Below are 19,789 nucleotides of genomic sequence, written 5' to 3'. Positions count from 1 at the left end.
ATAATATAATAATAATATGCCATTTAGCAGATGCTTTTATCCAAAGCGACTTACAGTCATGCGTGCATACATTTTTGTGTATGGGTGGTCCCGGGGATCGAACCCACTACCTTGGCGTTACAAGCGCCGTGCTCTACCAGCTGAGCTACAGAGGATGATGTCACAATGTAGATGCAGGGCAGCATTGATGTCATCACAGAGAACTTCATCATCATTTCATTGTGGCTCATAAACTCTTCTACACCATTTGCACACTCAAAGATGGGCTCCTGTCCCGTGACGGTGTTGGTCGTCACGGTGACCGCTTACTCTATTTTCCTAGGGCCACCCCAAAAGGCCCTATTTGCATAGAGACTTCCTGACTTTCGAACAAAGGGGCTCCTCAGTGTTTGCCAGAGCAGCTGTACCCTAGCCACCTTCCAGCCTCTCACAGCAGTGTGGTCTGTGATCCAGAGCAGAAGCCTTCCTGTGTATACAGTCACACGGCTCTTAGCATCATCCCAGCATCCTTGGCACTAGTGACTGTAAAGCCCTCTATAGGAGGTCCAAGGGCCAATGCTAGTGGGTGGTGCGGGAGGCAGGCAGCTACAATGAAACAAAGCCTGTTGCGTAGGAGGGAGTGCGGTGTCTCTTGAGTTTATGGGTGAGAAGTGGTGATGGGTGAATGTTTGACAAAGACCCCCCTGCATCCTCAGGCCTCCTTTTCAGTCCTGTGGGCTCCTCTTCAGTCCTGTGGGCTCCTCTTCAGTCCTGTTGGCTCCTCTTCAGTCCTGTGGGCTCCATTGAAGCAGATATTCTGGCATGCTGTATCTCTTCCCTCTCTCTCCATGTTCTGATTTTGGCACCAAGCATGGGGGCTGGAGGAAGGGTTTCTTCTAAACAAGCCGGATCAGTAGGCTCTCATCATTAACATTGTGTTTGGAGATCTCTTCACGAGATAGATCCTGCGTTAGAGGTTGACTATACTACCCTCTCTGGTAAATGCTCTTACTGCTCTGCACTGCTGTCTATTTTTCTGTCTTTGCTTCGTTCCAAGCTCTGATTATGGCGGAAATGCACATAGATATGCCCGAATCAAACATCCCTGAAGCTAGTAGAGACTAGAGGTGTTCAGATATAAAAATACGTTACATTTATAGCTTTTGTATCCGTCTGCATGATTTCCCTGCTGTAGACCAAGGCACAAGGCATCCAGAGAAGCGTAAGAAAGGGAGGGGTGGGCCCAGATCTCAGGGTCTATTTATATCCTGTCTTGACCAGATGTTCCCCACTTGTCTCAGGTGGTTTAGCTAGCTAGCTGTGATGTAATGACCTGGCTGCATAGGAGATGCTCGCATTATCCGGCCCCGCTCTGCTATCTTCCAGCTGAGGTCTCCCTAGCAAACACAGAACGTACCTGTAATGTTCCCAGAAGGTTCTCCTTTGGTTATTTGCTAGCTGGGTGCACTCTCCAATCAGAACACCAGCTTGGTGCTGCTGCCCAATATAGGCTAAACCCAGCAGCTTGGGTACAACTTTGGTTTGATGGGTTTCTGGTATTGAGAAGTTCAGGATACAAGAGAGCAGTTGACACAGATGGATATTTGATTCAACCATTATTTAATGGTTATGATGATGGATTCACAAACAGTGACTACGTGCTTAGCCTCTTGTCATATGAATGATTTCCATGGAATATCTCTCAGCTTATATACTGCTATTCCAACCTACTTTTATCTTATCCAGTTGCTAACCATTATTGATTGTCACTCATCCACCACCATATCATCTACCTCCTCGGTGTAGTGTGGCACCCTAGCCAGGCCATTCCATCACGCACCCATCCTAAGATTAGCACCAGTGGCCCCCAATCTATCTTGGCACACTGACCTTCTATTCCTCACTCGTGACACCACTAACACATGGTGTGTCCCTGTTCATTGTCACTCATTCAGCTTAGGAGTTTACACACATTAATTAATATTGTATCATAAATCATCATATCAATAGGGGTTTAGTAGCCCATACAGAAAAAGTATATATTAACATTTATTTTAACAACATGTATGTACATGTATTTATTTGTATGTAAATTATAGATATCTAAATATATGTTTAAGTCATTACAAAATTGGCCATTTTCATATATTTCTACATATATGTTTTTGTATTTAAGTATATGGTGTGGAAATAGATTTTGACAGTATGCTGTGGTAGCTAGTAAAATATATTCCCAAAATAGACACTGAGTGTACAAAACATTAGGAACATCTGCTGTTTCCATGACATAGACTGACCAGGTGAATCCAGGTGAAAGCAATGATCCCTTATTGATGACACTTGTTAAATCCACTTCAATCAGTGTAGATGAAGGGGAGGAGACAGGTTAAAGAATGATTTTTAAGCCTTGAGATATGGATTGTGTATGTGTGCCATTCAGAGTGTGAATGGGCAAGACAAAATATTTAAGTGCCTTTGAACGGGGTATGGTAGTAGGTGCCAAGCACACTGGTTTGAGTGTGTCAAGAACTGCAACGCTGCTGGGTTTTTCACACTCAACAGTTTCCCATGTGTATCAAGAATGGTCCACTACCCAAAGGACATCCAGCCAACTTGACACAACTGTGGGAAGCATTGGAGTCAACATGGGCCAGCATCCCTGTGGAACACTTTCGACACCTTGTAGAGTCCATGCTCCAACGAATTGATGCTGTTCCAAGGGCAAAAGGCGGTGCAACTCAATATTAGGAAGGTGTTCCTTATGTTTCGTACACATGAGAAAGCTTTTTGGCAGTGACAGCCTAAATTGTAACGCTGCGCTGTCAGTTGGAGGCGGGGCTGGGGCTGCAGAATTTATTTTCAACTACAACTTTTGCATGCAAAATACCACTTTGGAAACCTAATGCTAAGGTATCAGAGGTCAATAGAGACTCAACATTATCATTGGGTAGAGAAGGTTGTGAGGTGTGAGTGTGTATTTTACATATATTTTATTTATGTATATATTTGATTAAAATATAATCCCAATATATAAAAACATTATTGAAATGTATTCCAATATATTATTTTTCTGTATGGGAGTGTTTTGTATGTGCTTACTATAGATTAAGCTTAGTTTTGTACTTAAAAATGATCAATGCAAACCTCCAGCGAAAAGGCTTTCTAGTCCAGGACTAGGCTTAATCTGTATCTGGGAAACCAACCCTTAATGTGTGGAGCTGAGAGGTTTTGGATCAAATGATTATAAGATTATCTTGATCTACATTGTTTTTCATGGGCTCTGTTTGAAAGTAGAGCCAATTTAGACAATTTAGGTTGTTTTTTCTGGCCTTCTGAAAGCAGAGGGTTATACATTTCATTTGACATGAGCCTCAAAGCTGTTCCTTATTTAGCTACATCCCAATGTATGGTCATTATTTGTTCACACCTTTTCACTGTCAGCCGATCATAACAATCCTAAATCTGCTCTGTTCTCTAGCTGCTAGCATACACTTTGTACTAAATTTTGTAATTCTGATTGTAAAAAACAAACAAATCAATTCCTGTGTTTTTTTAATGTATTTGGATGGATTGTTTTGTCTATTTGCTGAACAAATACATTCCTCATTAGCGGATAGCCTAATAACATTTTCTGATCTAATTTAATCTCCTCAAACAACAGGTCAACATCATCCCCATCATCGCCAAATCAGACGCAATCTCCAAGAGCGAGTTGACCAAGTTCAAGATCAAGATCACCAGTGAGCTGGTCAGCAACGGTGTTCTGATCTACCAATTCCCCACTGACGACGAGACGGTGGCAGAGATCAACTCCACCATGAACGTAAGATAAACCTTCTCTGATGCCGCTCATTTTAGTTCAGCAGCATTTCAGCAAGTTATACAGACTTACTAGTTATTGTTGAGAAGTATGAGAGTGACTGACAAGGTTTGTTTAGGAAGAAATATCAAGTGATACAATACTTGATTGTCTGTTTTCATGGAAGATATTTTTGTGAGGCCAGGTACATACAATATACAGTTGAAGTCGGAAGTTTGCATACACCTTAGCCAAATACATTTAAACTCAGTTTTTCACAATTCCTGACATTTAATACTAGTTAAAATTCCCTGTTTTAGGTCAGTTAGGATCACCACTTTATTTTAAGAATGTGAAATGTCAGAATAATAGTAGAGAGAATTATTTATTTCAGATGTTATTTATTTCATCACATTCCCAGTTGGTCAGAAGTTTACGTACACTCAATTAGTATTTAGTATCATTGTCTTTCAATTGTTTAACTTGGGTCAAACGTTTCGGGTAGTTTTCCACAAGCTTCCCACAATAAGTTGGGTGAATTTTGGCCCATTCCTCCTGACAGAGCTGGTGTAACTGAGTCAGGTTTGTAGTCCTCCTTGCTCCCACATGCTTTTTCAGTTCTGCCCATATATTTTCTATAGGATTGAGGTCAGGGCTTTGTGATGGCCACTCCAATACCTTGACTTTGTTGTCCTTAAGCCATTTTGCCACAACTTTGGAAGAATGCTTGGGGTCATTGTCCATTTGGAAGACCCATTTGCGACCAAGCTTTAACTTCCTGACTGATGTCTTGAGATGTTGCTTCAATATATCCACATAATTTTCCTTCCTCATGATGCCATCTATTTTGTGAAGTGCACCAGTCCCTCCTGCAGCAAAGCACCCCCACATCATGATGCTGCCACCCCGTGCTTCACGGTTGGGATGGTGTTCTTCGGCTTGCAAGCTCCCCCTTTTTCCTCCAAACATAACGATGGTCATTATGGCCAAACAGTTCTATTTTTGTTTCATCAGACCAGAGGACATTTCTCCAAAAAGTACAATCTTTGTCCCCATTTGCAGTTGCAAACCGTAGTCTGGCTTTTTTATGGCGGTTTTGGAGCAGTGGCTTCTTCCTTGCTGAGCGGCCTTTCAGGTTATGTCGATATAGGACTCCTTTTACTGTGGATATAGATACTTTTGTACCTGTTTCCTCCAGCATCTTCACAAGGTCCTTTGCTGTTGTTCTGGGATTGATTTGCACTTTTCGCACCAAAGTACGTTCATCTCTAGGAGACAGAACGCGTCTCCTTCCTGAGCGGTATGACGGCTGCGTGGTCCCATGGTATTTATACTTGTGTACTATTGTTTGTACAGATGAACGTGGTACCTTCAGTCATTTGGAAATTGCTCCCAAGGATGAACCGGACTTGTGGAGGTCTACAATTTTTTTTCTGAGGTCTTGGCTGATTTCTTTTGATTTTCCCATGATGTCAAGCAAAGAGGCACTGAGTTTACATCTACAGGTACACCTCCAATTGACTCAAATGATGTCAATTAGCCTATCAGAAGCTTCTAAAGCCATGACATCATTTTCTGGAATTTTCCAAGCTGTTTAAAGGCACAGTCAATTTATTGTATATAAACTTCTGACCCACTGGAATTGTGATACAGTGAATTATAAGTGAAATAATCTGTCTGTAAACAATTGTTGGAAAAATTACTTGTGTCATGCACAAAGTAGATGTCCTAACCGACTTGCTAAAACTGTAGTTTGTTAACAAGAAATTTGTGGAGTGTTTGAAAAACAAGTTTTAATGACTCCAACCTAAGTGTATGTAAACTTCCGACTTCAACTGTACGTACAATATAGTGGACAAAATCATTACAGGAGTAGATATGGTTGTGTATCTGTACCCCTTGTGAGAGTTTCCTTTCACTTTGAGTTCTGAGTAATTTATTCTGTTCATTCTCAGAAAACTAAACCAGCAGCACTAGAGCAGGATACGAGCACCATCTGTGTCCACTCCTCCTCCTCCTCCTCCTCCTCCTCCTCCTCCTCCTCCTCCTCCTCCACCACCTCCTCCTCCTAGTCAGGAAGCCACAGCAGCCCCACACAGGGAGAGGACAGTACAGTACAGTACAGTCCAGTACAGTGTATGACAATCAGCTAGCTCTCGCTACAGGAAGCTCTCAGTGTGAGAAAGGACCCCGAGCCGCTGGCTAACGGGCCGGGGCTAAATGAGCGGACCATGAGGAGTGACATAAGCGAGTAGAGAATGCCAACGCTTGCGACTGAGCAGAACCCAGCTGATTTGCATTAGTCAATTAGCTCTCTTAGACTCTCGCCCTCCGATCTCACGAAGACGCCACCGATCTTGCAGAAAGGTCACCCACACCGACCACTGCAGTGAGAAGCCCTTGCTGTCTATGAAAATGAGCTATCGCTGTTGGATGAATGGAACGTGTATTAACTTGCAATATAGACCTAACATGACACATGTCACTTGTAATTCACTTTGTGTTAGGTTCACTCTGCCAGTTGGTTCGCCTATCAAGAGATATGCTCCAATTTATCCAAATCTAAACAAATAAATAATCAAGTTATGTAATGGAGTGATAACATGGTATGATAATTGCAGGAAGTGTGAATAGTGTGTGTGCTTGCATGATGTGTATTTAGTTGTGTGTATTTGTGTGTGATATGTGTGTTGTGTTTGATAGAGAGTTTGATCGTTCCAAGATGGCGTAGTAGTGCAGTTCTGTTTTTGTCGTGTGTCTGTAAATAGCCTGTAAATACCCTGTTTTTTTGTATTTTTCGTACATATTTCCCTATCAGACTTTTCATCCTTCTACAAAATATACTTTCCTGCAACCCGCCTCACTCAATGTGGAACGGATTCTATTATTGACTTACCTTTTATCTAGAATCTCCAGTTGAAACTAGCTAGCCAGCTAACTAGCTACTTGCTATTAGCCACAGTTAGCGGTATTTCACCCAGAACATTGGATTTTTTTTCTGCAGGATTAATTTAATCACTGGACATTAATCACCGGATATTCGGCCAGTCTGCACAGCGCGTTATCGACCCAGAACATATCAGTTTTTCTGCCGGAATCACTGAATCACTGGACCTTTAACTCCGGTTTCATCGCTACCAGCTAGCTGCAACAAATTGGACGCTGTGGTCTGGCTAATCATCCTGAGCTAGGCCCATCTCCCGGCTATCTACCTCTCTGTCAACCGGACGGGACCACCTAGTGTTGACACGGAGCCCCGCCGATCCTACACGACTGGTCTGCCGACGAAATCGTCTGATGTGGTTACGACGTCGACCACGAAGATTCCATCTGCTAGCCCCGGCCCGCTAGCACACGCTAGCCATGGCCTCTTACTCGCTAGTGCTTTAGCAGCCTCCGAACTATCCTATTGCTGTTCACCGGACCTTTGATAACTCAGCTACACAGCTGATGTCTGCTGGACTGTTCCTTTTTACGGTACTACATCCTGTTTATGTTTAGCCTCAGCCCAAACATGGTTAGCTTATTGTTGTTTCGGTTATTTCTAATTGTACTATTTCACTGTAGATCCCCCAGCCCAGCTAAACCTGCCTTAGATAGCTCCTTTGTCCCACCTCCCATACACGCGGAGACCGACTCAATTGATGCCTCCAGTGATGCTATCTCTTTCATTGTTACCCAACGCTTAGGTTTACCTCCACTTTACTCATATCCTTCCATATCCTTGTCTGTACATAATGCCCTGAATCTTTTCTACAACACCCGGAAATCTGCCCCCTTTATTCTATGTACCCAACGCACTAGAAGACCAGTTCTTAAAGCCTTTAGCCGTATCCTTATTCTAGTCCTCCTCTGTTCCTCTGGTGATGTAGAGGCTAACCCAGGCCCTGCAGCCCTCAGTATCACTCCTACTCCCCAGGCGCTATCATTTGCTGACTTCTGTAATCGCAAAAGTCTTGGTTTCTTGCACATAAATATCAGAAGTCTACTTCCTAAGTTTGAGTTATTCACTGCGTTAGCACACTCCGCCAACCCTGATGTTCTAGCAGTGTCTGAATCCTGGCTCAGGAAGGCCACCAAAAATTCTGAAATGTCCATCCCCAACTATAACATTTTCCGTCTAGATAGAACTGCCAAAGGGGGTGGAGTTGCAATCTACTGTAGAGATAGCCTGCAGAGCTCTATCATACTATCCAGGTCTGTGCCCAAACAGTTTGAGCTTCTACTTCTAAAAATCCACCTTTCCAGAAATAAGTCTCTCACTGTTGCCGCTTGCTACAGACCCCCCTCAGCCCCCAGCTGTGCCCTGGACACCATATGTGAATTGATTGCCCCCCATTTATCCTCAGAGTTCGTACTGCTTGGTGACCTTAATTGGGTATGCTTAATACCCCGGCCATCCTACAATCCAAACTAGATGCCCTCAACCTCACGCAAATGATCAACGAACCTACCAGGTACAACCCTAAATCCGTAAACATGGGTACCCTCATAGATATCATCCTGACTAACATACCCTCTAAATACAACTCAGCTGTCTTCAACCAGGATCTCAGCGATCACTGCCTTATTGCCTGCGTCCGTAACGGGTCCGCGGTCAAACGACCACCCCTCATCACTGTCAAACGCTCCCTAAAACACTTTAGCGAGCAGGCCTTCCTAATTGACCTGGCCCAGGTATCATGGATGGATATACAGTGGGGAAAAAAAGTATTTAGTCAGCCACCAATTGTGCAAGTTCTTCCACTTAAAAAGATGAGAGAGGCCTGTAATTTCCATCATAGATACACGTCAACTATGACAGACAAAATGATAATTTTTTTTCCAGAAAATCACATTGTAGGATTTTTTATGAATTTATTTGCAAATTATGGTGGAAAATAAGTATTTGGTCAATAACAAAAGTTTCTCAATACTTTGTTATATACCCTTTGTTGGCAATGACACAGGTCAAACGTTTTCTGTAAGTCTTCACAAGGTTTTCACACACTGTTGCTGGTATTTTGGCCCATTCCTCCATGTAGATCTCCTCTAGAGCAGTGATGTTTTGGGGCTGTCGCTGGGCAACACAGACTTTCAACTCCCTCCAAAGATTTTCTATGGGGTTGAGATCTGGAGACTGGCTAGGCCACTCCAGGACCTTGAAATGCGTCTTACGAAGCCACTCCTTCGTTGCCCGGGCGGTGTGTTTGGGATCATTGTCATGCTGAAAGACCCAGCCACGTTTCATCTTCAATGCCCTTGCTGATGGAAGGAGGTTTTCACTCAAAATCTCATGATACATGGCCCCATTCATTCTTTCCTATACAAAGATCAGTCGTCCTGGTCCCTTTGCAGAAAAACAGCCCCAAAGCATGATGTTTCCACCCCCATGCTTCACAGTAGGTATGGTGTTCTTTGGATGCAACTCAGCATTCTTTGTCCTCCAAACACGACGAATTGAGTTTTTACCAAAAAGTTATATTTTGGTTTCATCTGACCATATGACATTCTCCCAATCCTCTTCTGGATCATCCAAATGCACTCTAGCAAACTTCAGACGGGTACTGGCTTAAGCAGGGGGACACGTCTGGCACTGCAGGATTTGAGTCCCTGGCGGCGTAGTGTGTTACTGATGGTAGGCTTTGTTACTTTGGTCCCAGCTCTCTGCAGGTCATTCACTAGGTCCCCCCGTGTGGTTCTGGGATTTTTGCTCACCGTTCTTGTGATCATTTTGACCCCACGGGGTGAGATCTTGCGTGGAGCCCCAGATCGAGGGAGATTATCAGTGGTCTTGTATGTCTTCCATTTCCTAATAATTGCTCCCACAGTTGATTTCTTCAAACCAAGCTGCTTACCTATTGCAGATTCAGTCTTCCCAGCCTGGTGCAGGTCTACAATTTTGTTTCTGGTTTGCTCTTTGGTCTTGGCCATAGTGGAGTTTGGAGTGTGACTGTTTGAGGTTGTGGACAGGTGTCTTTTATACTGATAACAAGTTCAAACAGGTGCCATTAATACAGGTAACGAGTGGAGGACAGAGGAGCCTCTTAAAGAAGAAGTTACAGGTCTGTGAGAGCCAGAAATCTTGCTTGTTTGTAGGTGACCAAATACTTATTTTCCACCATAATTTGCAAATAAATTCATTAAAAATCCTACAATGTGATTTTCTGGATTTTTTTCTCTCAATTTGTCTGTCATAGTTGACGTGTACCTATGATGAAAATTACAGGCCTCTCTCATCTTTTTAAGTGGGAGAACTTGCACAATTGGTGGCTGACTAAATACTTTTTCCCCCCACTGTAGATCTCATTCCGTCAGTAGAGGATGCCTGGTTGTTCCTTAAAAGTAATTTCCTCTCAATCTTAAATAAACATGCCCCATTCAAAAAATACAGAACTAAGAACCGATATAGCCCCTGGTTCTCCTCAGACTTGACTGCCCTTGACCAGCACAAAAACATCCTGTGGCGTACTGCATTAGCATCAAATAGCCCCCGCGATATGCAACTTTTCAGGGAAGTTAGGAACCAATATACACAAGCAGTCAGGAAAGCAAAGGCTAACTTTTTCAAACAGAAATTTGCATCCTGTAGCACTAACTCCAAAAAGTTTTGGGACACTGTAAAGTCCATGGAGAATAAGAGCACTTCCTCCCAGCTACCCACTGCACTGAGGCTAGGAAACACTATCACCACCGATAAATCTACAATAATCGAGAATTTCAACAAGCATTTTGCTACAGCTGGCCATGCTTTCCATCTGGCTACAACTACCCCGGCCACCAACTCTGCACCCTCCGCTGCAACTTGCCCATGCCCCCCGCTTCTCCTTCACACAAATTCAGACAGCTGATGTTTTGAAAGCGCTGCAAAATCTGGACCCCTACAAATCAGCTGGGCTAGACAATCTGGACCCTTTCTTTCTAAAACTAGCCGCCGAAATTGCCGCAACCCCTATTACTAGTCTGTTCAACCTCTCTTTCATAACGTCTGAGATCCCCAGAGATTGGAAAGCTGCCGCGGTCATCCCCCTCTTCAAAGGGGGTGACACTCTAGATCCAAACTGCTACAGACCTATATCCATCCTGCCCTGCCTTTCGAAAGTATTTGAAAGCCAAGTTAACAAACAGATCACCGACCATTTCGAATACCACCGTACCTTCTCCGCTATGCAATCCGGTTTCGAGCTGGTCATGGGTGCACTTCAGCCACGCTCAAGGTACTAAACGATATTTTAACCGCGATTGATAATAGACAGTACTGTGCAGCCGTCTTCATCGACCTGGCCAAGGCTTTCGACTCTGTCAACCACCGCATTCTTATTGGCAGACTAAATAGCCTTGGTTTCTCAAATGACTGCCTCGCCTGGTTCACCAACTACTTCTCAGATAGAGTTCAGTGTGTCAAATCGGAGGGCCTGTTGTCTGGACCTATGGCAGTCTCTATGGGGGTGCCACAGGGTTCAATTCTTGGGCCGACACTTTTCTCCGTGTATATCAATGATGTCGCTCTTGCTGCTGGTGACTCTCAGATCCACCTCTACGCAGACGACACCATTTTGTATACATCTGGCCCTTCATTGGACACTGTGTTAACAAACCTCCAAACGAGCTTCAATGCCATACAACACTCCTTCAGTAGCCTCCAACTGCTCTTAAACACTAGTAAAACTAAATGCATGCTTTTCAATCGAACGCTGCTGGCACCCGCCCACCCGACTAGAATCACCACTCTCGACGGGTCTGACCTAGAGTATGTGGACAACTACAAATACCTAGGTGTCTGGTTAGACTGTAAACTCTCCTTCCAGACTCACATAAAGAATCTCCAATCCAAAGTTAAATCTAGAATCGGCTTCCTATTTCGCAACAAAGCCTCCTTCACTCATGCTGCCAAACATGCCCTCGTAAAACTGACTATCCTACCGATCCTTGACTTCGGCGATGTCATTTACAAAATAGCCTCCAACACTCTACTCAGCAAATTGGATGTAGTCTATCACAGTGCCATCCGTTTTGTCTCCAAAGCCCCATACACTACCCACCGCTGTGACCTGAACGCTCTTGTTGGCTGGTCCTCACTACATGTTCGTAAGTCAAACCCACTGGCTCCAGGCCATCTATAAATCACTGCTAGGCAAATCCCGCCTTATCTTAGCTCATTGGTCACCATAGCAGCACCCACCCGTAGTCTGCGCTCCAGCAGGTATATCTCACTGGTCATTCCCAAAGCCAACACCTCCTTTGGCCGCCATTCCTTCCAGTTCTCTGCTGCCAATGACTGGAACGAATTGCAAAAATCTCTGAAGCTGGAGACTCTTATCTCCCTCAATAACTTTAAGCATCAGTTGTCAGAGCACCTTACCGATCACTGCACCTGTACACAGCCCATCTGAAATTAGCCCACCCAACTACCTCATCCCTATATTGTTATTTATTTTGCTCTTTTGCACCCCAGTATCTCTATTTGCACATAATCTCTTGCACATCTAGCATTCCAGTGTTAATACTATTGTAATTATTTTGCACTATAGCCTATTTATTGCCTTACCTCCATAACTTGCTACATTTGCACACACTGTATATATATTTTCTGTTGTATTTTAGACTTTATGTTTTTTACCCCATATGTAACTCTGTGTTGTTTTTATTGCACTGCTTTGCTTTATCTTGGCCAGGTCGCAGTTGTAAATGAGAACCTGTTCTCAACTGGCTTACCTGGTTAAATAAAGGTAAAAAAAAAAAGGCAGAGACTCAGGTGTCGGTGACGAGAATCCTTTCTCCCGTCTGCTCCGCAGGCCCATTTGCCGTTCGCCGTGGTGGGAAGCACGGAGGAAGTGAAGATCGGCAACAAGATGGTGAAAGCGCGGCAGTACCCCTGGGGGACGGTACAGGGTAAGCTAGGTCACATCAACAGAGGAAATGAGAGGGGAGATCGTCACACCCATTCCACCCTAACTCCCTAAACAACTGCATTCATACCGTCAAGAGGGATGCCATCACTGCTGCTTATGTAATCTCATTCATGTTTGTCTATTTAACACTGCATGTGCCCACTCTTTCATAATTGTATGAGCTACAGCAGTTGTTGCTTGAGTCATGTCACAAATGTCTGAGGGTTCTATGGGATTGATTTATCTCAAACAAGTCAATATTGCTTGAAAAGTGGTAGATCATGAAACCTGTGAGCATGATCAGGGAAAGTCACTGATTTACCATAGGAATACAGATGTTAAATCTCTCGTATTCTCAGTATATCAAATTATAAGATATTAGAATTATATGACACTTCCTCCATATCCCCACACCTTATCAGCTGTCAATTTGTTATTTGGTTCAGTATGGTGTACTCGTGCGTATGTCAGTGTAGGCTGTGTGTGGATACGTGGGGGGTTATATGAACTAGACCTAGCCCTGCCTAGCACATGGAACATATATACAATAGTTGTTTCCGGAGGCTGAGGCTGTCTCAGACATTGTGTACCATGCTCTACTCAGTTCACTCTATGGTTCATTGATGGTGCAGGAGGCCAGGGGCCACCTCACGTGGCACTCCGCTAGATTCTAAAACCAGAAATTTAGACATGGGCATGAATGGAGCTGCATTAGTGTACATTTGTTAACGCATGAGCAGACTTCTGAATCACTGAGTATTACACATGCCTGCAGTTTAATCAGAAATGTGTTTAAAACAAGCAATTGTGTGAGCTGTATGTTTCTGGTCTTTTACAATGGTTGTTTGTTCAATCTGACCCACACTGTCACAACCAGTGGTAGTGTTTTAATCGAACGCCGTTGAGTAGTAGCTGTCTGACGCATGATGGGGTGTTTGTATGTATGTATGTGTGTGTGTGTGTGTGTGTGTGTGTCATTGGCAGTGGAGAATGAGAACCACTGTGACTTTGTGAAGCTGAGAGAGATGCTGATCAGGGTGAACATGGAGGATCTTAGAGAGCAGACTCACACCAGACACTACGAGCTCTACCGCCGCTGCAAGCTGGAGGAGATGGGCTTCAAGGACACGGACCCTGACTGCAAACCCTTCAGGTGAGGCTGCTTCTCTTCATATTTCCTCCTTACTTCCTGTTTCTGTTTCCTCCCTACATCCCTCAGAGACTGCGTCCCGATTCTCCACCCTGCACACTCCTTGTCATGGATTTAACAATGGTTGAAACTCCCTCCACAGGGATGCCCTTTGTCTGGTTATTTATTTTCTTTAGCCACAGAACCCCTAGCAACAATAATTAGAACTCATGGCTCAATACGGGGCATAGAGATTGGTGGAGATCAACATGTGACATCATTGTATGCAGATGACATTTTACTTTATTTATCTGAACCAGAACATTCTCTGTCATTTATTTTTTATTGTGGTCCTCTGTAGCTCAATTGGTAGAGCATGGCGCTTGTAACGCCAGGGTAGTGGGTTCGATCCCCGGGACCACCCATACGTAAAAATGTATGCATACATGACTGTAAGTCGCTTTGGATAAAAGCGTTTGCTAAATGGCATATTATTATTATTATTTTACTACTGTTGGACACATGGTGCTGTATCAGGCTTGAAAGTGAATTGGGAGAAAACTGAAATAATGCCCATTTCTAATCATGACTTCTCAAGCTTAGAAAGTACAGTCGTGGTCAAAAGTTTTGAGAATGACACAAGTATTGGTCTTCACAAAGTTTTCTGCTTCAGTGTTTTTAGATATTTTTGTCAGATGTTACTATGGTATACTGAAGTATAATTACAAGCATTCCATACGTGTCAAAGGCTTTTATTGACAATTACATTAAGTTTATGCAAAGTGTCAATATTTGCAGTGTTGACCCTTCTTTTTCAAGACCTCTGCAATCCACCCTGGCATGCTGTCAATTAACTTCTGGGCCACATCCTGACTGATGGCAGCCCATTCTTGCATAATCAATGCTTGGAGTTTGTCAGAATTTGTGGGTTTTTGTTTGTCCAATCTTGAGGATTGACCACAAGTTCTCAATGGGATTAAGGTCTGGGGAGTTTCCTGGCCATGGACCAAAATGTTGATGTTTTGTTCCCCGAGCCACTTAGTTATCACTTTTGCCTTATGGCAAGGTGCTCCATCATGCTGGAAAAGGCATTGTTCATCACCAAACTGCTCTCGGAGGATGTGTTGGTACCATTCTTTATTCATGGCTGTGTTCTTAGGCAGAATTGTGAGTGAGCCCACTCCCTTGGCTGAGAAGCAACCCCACACATGAATGGTCTCAGGATGCTTTACTGTTGGCATGACACAGGACTGATGGTAGTGCTCACCTTTTCTTCTCCGGACAAGCTTTTTTCCGGATGCCCCAAACAATCGGAAAGGGGATTCATCAAAGAAAATGACTTTACCCCAGTCCTCAGCAGTCCAATTGCTGTACCTTTTGCAGAATATCAGTCTGTCCCTGATTTTTCCTGGACAGAAGTGGCTTCCTCGCTGCCCTTCTTGACACCAGGCCATCCTCCAAAAGTCTTCGCCTCACTGTGTGTGCAGATGCACTCACACCTGCCTGCTGCCATTCCTGAGCAAGCTCTGCACTGGTGGTGCCCCGATCCCGCAGCTGAATCAACTTTAGGAGACGGTCCTGGCGCTTGCTGGACTTTCTTGGGCGCCCTGACGCCTTCTTCACAACAATTTAACCTCTCTCCTTGAAGTTCTTGATGATCCGATAAATGGTTGATTTAGGTGCAATCTTACTAGCAGCAATATCCTTGCCTGTGAAGCCCTTTTTGTGCAAAGCAATGATGACGGCACGCGTTTCCTTGCAGGTAACCATGGTTAACAGAGGAAGAACAATGATTTCAAGCACCACCCTCCTTTTAAAGCTTCCAGTCTGTTATTCTAACTCAATCAGCATGACAGAGTGATCTCCAGCCTTGTCCTCGTCAACACTCTCACCTGTGTTAACGAGAGAATCATTGACATGATGTCAACTGGTCCTTTCGTGGCAGGGCTGACATGCAGTGGAAATGTTTTATTTTATTTTTATAAGTTCATTTTCATGGCAAAGAGGGACTTTGCAATTAATTGCAATTCATCTGATCACTCTTCATAACATTCTGGAGTATATGCAAATTGACATCATAAAAACTGAGGCAGCAGACTTTGTGAAAATTTATATTTGTGTCATTCTCAAAACTTGACCATGACTGTACATCAAAGTGGAACTAGACAAAGACACATATGAAATCCCTGGGTGTACTGATACCATGCAGTCTGGAAGAGGCATATAAAATCAATTACTCTCCTTTAATAGATAGGATTGAATCTGATGTTCAGAGATGGAGATCTCTCCCTATCTCCATGTTGGGTAGGGTCAACATAATCAAAATGAATATATTACTAAGGTTGATGTATTTATTCCAGGCCCTGCCAGTTTCAATTCCATCCAACTTTTTAAATTAAATAAATGGCCTGCTCCAACTTTATTTGGAATGGAAAGACCTTAGGAAGATGGGAAGATGTATTACTGGGCTGCACAACTGCGTTCACTTAAACAATGGACAGCAGACTATCCTTGTGCATGGAGGAGTATTTAAGCCATACATTTAATACCTTATGATCTAAAATATATTCACTATATTCACTACTAAAACAGAGTCCAATGATTCTCAATTTCATTCGTGTTTTGGAAAATATACATAAGTTAATGAGGTGGAAAGATCCAATATCGCCAGGCCCCCCTATTTGAAATAACCTCACCTTACCTCCAGTGTTTAATGATAACACCTTTAAGTCCTGGTTCCAAAGTGGCATTATGAATTTTGAACATGGATCTCTACTGTCATTCAATCAATTACAGGTAAGATTTGGATTATCCAAGGCCAATTTCTTTAAGTTCTTCCATTCAACAGAATCTGGATGAACCAACGGCATCTAGTATAGAAAAAATACTGAAAGAAACTGCTACGCCAAAGAAGTTGATTGCCAAGTTATATTTACATTTACGTCATTATACCAAGGGTTGATTGAAACTCTACCAGATGGTTAGAGGAAAAATGGGAAACAGATCTAAAGGAAGAAATTGAGGAGAACCATTGGTCACAGATACAGTGGGGAAAAAAAGTATTTAGTCAGCCACCAATTGTGCAAGTTCTCCCACTTAAAAAGATGAGAGAGGCCTGTAATTTTCATACTATGACAGACAAAATGAGAAAAAAAAATCCAGAAAATCACATTGTAGGATTTTTAATGAATTTATTTGCAAATTATGGTGGAAAATAAGTATTTGGTCAATAACAAAAGTTTCTCAATACTTTGTTATATACCCTTTGTTGGCAATGACACAGGTCAAATGTTTTCTGTAAGTCTTCACAAGGTTTTCACACACTGTTGCTGGTATTTTGGCCCATTCCTCCATGCAGATCTCCTCTAGAGCAGTGATGTTTTGGGGCTGTCGCTGGGCAACACGGACTTTCAACTCCCCTCCAAAGATTTTCTATGGGGTTGAGATCTGGAGACTGGCTAGGCCACTTCAGGACCTTGAAATGCTTCTTACGAAGCCACTCCTTCGTTGCCTGGGCGGTGTGTTTGGGATCATTGTCATGCTGAAAGACCCAGCCACGTTTCATCTTCAATGCCCTTGCTGATGGAAGGAGGTTTTCACTCAAAATCTCACGATACATGGCCCCATTCATTCTTTCCTTTACACGGATCAGTCGTCCTGGTCCCTTTGCAGAAAAACAGCCCCAAAGCATGATGTTTCCACCCCCATGCTTCACAGTAGGTATGGTGTTCTTTGGATGCAACTCAGCATTCTTTGTCCTCCAAACACGACTGAGTTGAGTTTTTACCAAAAAGTTATATTTTGGTTTCATCTGACCATATGACATTCTCCCAATCCTCTTCTGGATCATCCAAATGCACTCTAGCAAACTTCAGACGGGCCTGGACATGTACTGGCTTAAGCAGGGGGACACGTCTGGCACTGCAGGATTTGAGTCCCTGGCGGCGTAGTGTGTTACTGATGGTAGGCTTTGTTACTTTGGTCCCAGCTCTCTGCAGGTCATTCACTAGGTCCCCCCGTGTGGTTCTGGGATTTTTGCTCACCGTTCTTGTGATCATTTTGACCCCACGGGGTGAGATCTTGCGTGGAGCCCCAGATCGAGGGAGATTATCAGTGGTCTTGTATGTCTTCCATTTCCTAATAATTGCTCCCACAGTTGATTTCTTCAAACCAAGCTGCTTACCTGTTGCAGATTCAGTCTTCCCAGCCTGGTGCAGGTCGACAATTTTGTTTCTGGTGTCCTTTGACAGCTCTTTGGTCTTGGCCATAGTGGAGTTTGGAGTGTGACTGTTTGAGGTTGTGGACAGGTGTATTTTATACTGATAACAAGTTCAAACAGGTGCCATTAATACAGGTAACGAGTGGAGGACAGAGGAGCCTCTTAAAGAAGAAGTTACAGGTCTGTGAGAGCCAGAAATCTTGCTTGTTTGTAGGTGACCAAATACTTATTTTCCACCATAATTTGCAAATAAATTCATTAAAAATCCTACAATGTGATTTTCTGGATTTTTTTTCCTCAATTTGTCTGTCATAGTTGACGTGTACCTATGATGAAAATTACAGGCGTCTCTCATCTTTTTAAGTGGGAGATTGCACAATTGGTGGCTGACTAAATACTTTTTTTCCCCACTGTATGTGAAAATGTTCATATCTGCCCCTACAACCGAAGACATAAACTACTGCAATTCATGATAATTCATAGGACTTCCTACACTCCTGCCAGAATGCATGTAATGCACCCAGAAATGTCACATATCTGTTGGAGATGCAAAAAGCACAAATGAAACCTATTACATATATCTGTTGGGAAATGTAAATATTGGTGATCAATATCAGAGAAAGTTTTGTAATCTAGGTCTAATTGTTGCAAATAAAATGGATAGCCATCAATTGGAAAGCCTTATATTCACCCTCAATAACAAACAGGAGGACTGAACTATCTAGCTACATCCCATAAGACTATATATTATCAAATTAAACATAAACCAGACATATTTGACAGAATTTGAAAAACATATGTTGACCACCTTAAAGAATGTTTTGTATAGTGGGCGTTTTGTTTTTGTGTTGTAGTCCTGTAAAAAAATTAAAAATCAATAGTTACAAAAAATAAGAAACTCCCTCCATCCAATTCTTACATACTTTCAATGCTTTAAAATCCATGCTGAGGAGTGTGCAAGTGCACTCTTTAGGAGAAGGGTGGAGAATGGGGAAGCACTACTTTCCACTTTCTACCACCCCTTTAGTTAATCACACCTACTTTTTGCATTTTGATTTAAATGACAGTAATGGTAGACATAGTACTAACATGTATGACTCATTAGTATGACATCATTTCTGACTTTCCTCTTTCTGTGTGGAGCCCAGTCTGCAGGAGACGTACGAGGCCAAGAGGAACGAGTTCATGGGAGAGCTGCAGAAGAAAGAGGAAGAGATGAGGCAGATGTTCGTCCAGAGAGTCAAAGAAAAGGAGGCTGAGCTGAAGGAGGCCGAGAAAGAGGTGTGTGTGTTAGTGTACACAGGAAGGTTTCTCCGTTACTAGTTAACGCTTTCATTCTGCCACGTCCTCACCAATCCTACCAACCTAAGAAGAACTACGGTTACATGTGTGACATCTCTGTTTGCTACAGATATCACACCTTCTAAAAGAGTTTCTATCTAAGACGTAAGTCTTCTCCCTCGCCACACAGCTGCACGAGAAGTTTGACCGGCTCAAGAAGCTGCACCAGGATGAGAAGAAGAAGCTGGAGGACAAGAAGAAATCCCTGGATGACGAGCTCAACGGCTTCAAGCAGAAAAAGATGGCCGCCGAGCTCCTGCAGTCCCAGGCCCAGCAGGCAGGTGGCTCCACCACACTCAAGAGGGACAAGGAGAGAAAAAAGTAAGTATCTTCGTCCGCGTTCACCTCCCTCCTACTCACACAGCAGGCAGTGTTCAGGGTCATGTTCATTAGGCACCCAAACAGAAGAGAACAGACCCAAACAGGGAGGGACTACCTGGACTTGTTCATGT

At 43.3% G+C, this 19,789-nt stretch overlaps 1 protein-coding gene across 5 annotated transcripts in view; it reads left to right on the top strand.

Annotated features, from left to right (window-relative positions):
• Window positions 1–19,789, top strand: part of LOC121540307 (septin-6-like) — a 38,122-nt gene that overhangs the window by 9,376 nt on the left and 8,957 nt on the right. For all 5 annotated transcript variants that reach the window (XR_006657392.1, XM_041849085.2, XM_045207173.1 and 2 more), the window contains exons 5-9: window positions 3,641–3,802; window positions 12,553–12,649; window positions 13,633–13,801; window positions 19,145–19,277; window positions 19,468–19,658. Coding sequence is in view for 4 of the 5 variants with exons in the window: in XM_041849085.2 (XP_041705019.2) it covers window positions 3,641–3,802; window positions 12,553–12,649; window positions 13,633–13,801; window positions 19,145–19,277; window positions 19,468–19,658 (752 nt within the window). In the remaining variant the exon portion in view is untranslated. The remainder of the gene's footprint in view (window positions 1–3,640; window positions 3,803–12,552; window positions 12,650–13,632; window positions 13,802–19,144; window positions 19,278–19,467; window positions 19,659–19,789) is intronic.

This window comes from Coregonus clupeaformis, chromosome 3 (genome assembly GCF_020615455.1).
Source record: "Coregonus clupeaformis isolate EN_2021a chromosome 3, ASM2061545v1, whole genome shotgun sequence".
In the NCBI taxonomy this organism is placed as follows: Eukaryota; Metazoa; Chordata; class Actinopteri; order Salmoniformes; family Salmonidae; genus Coregonus; species Coregonus clupeaformis.
Note: the sequence above shows the minus strand (reverse complement) of the source record. Positions and strands in the feature narration are given on the sequence as shown.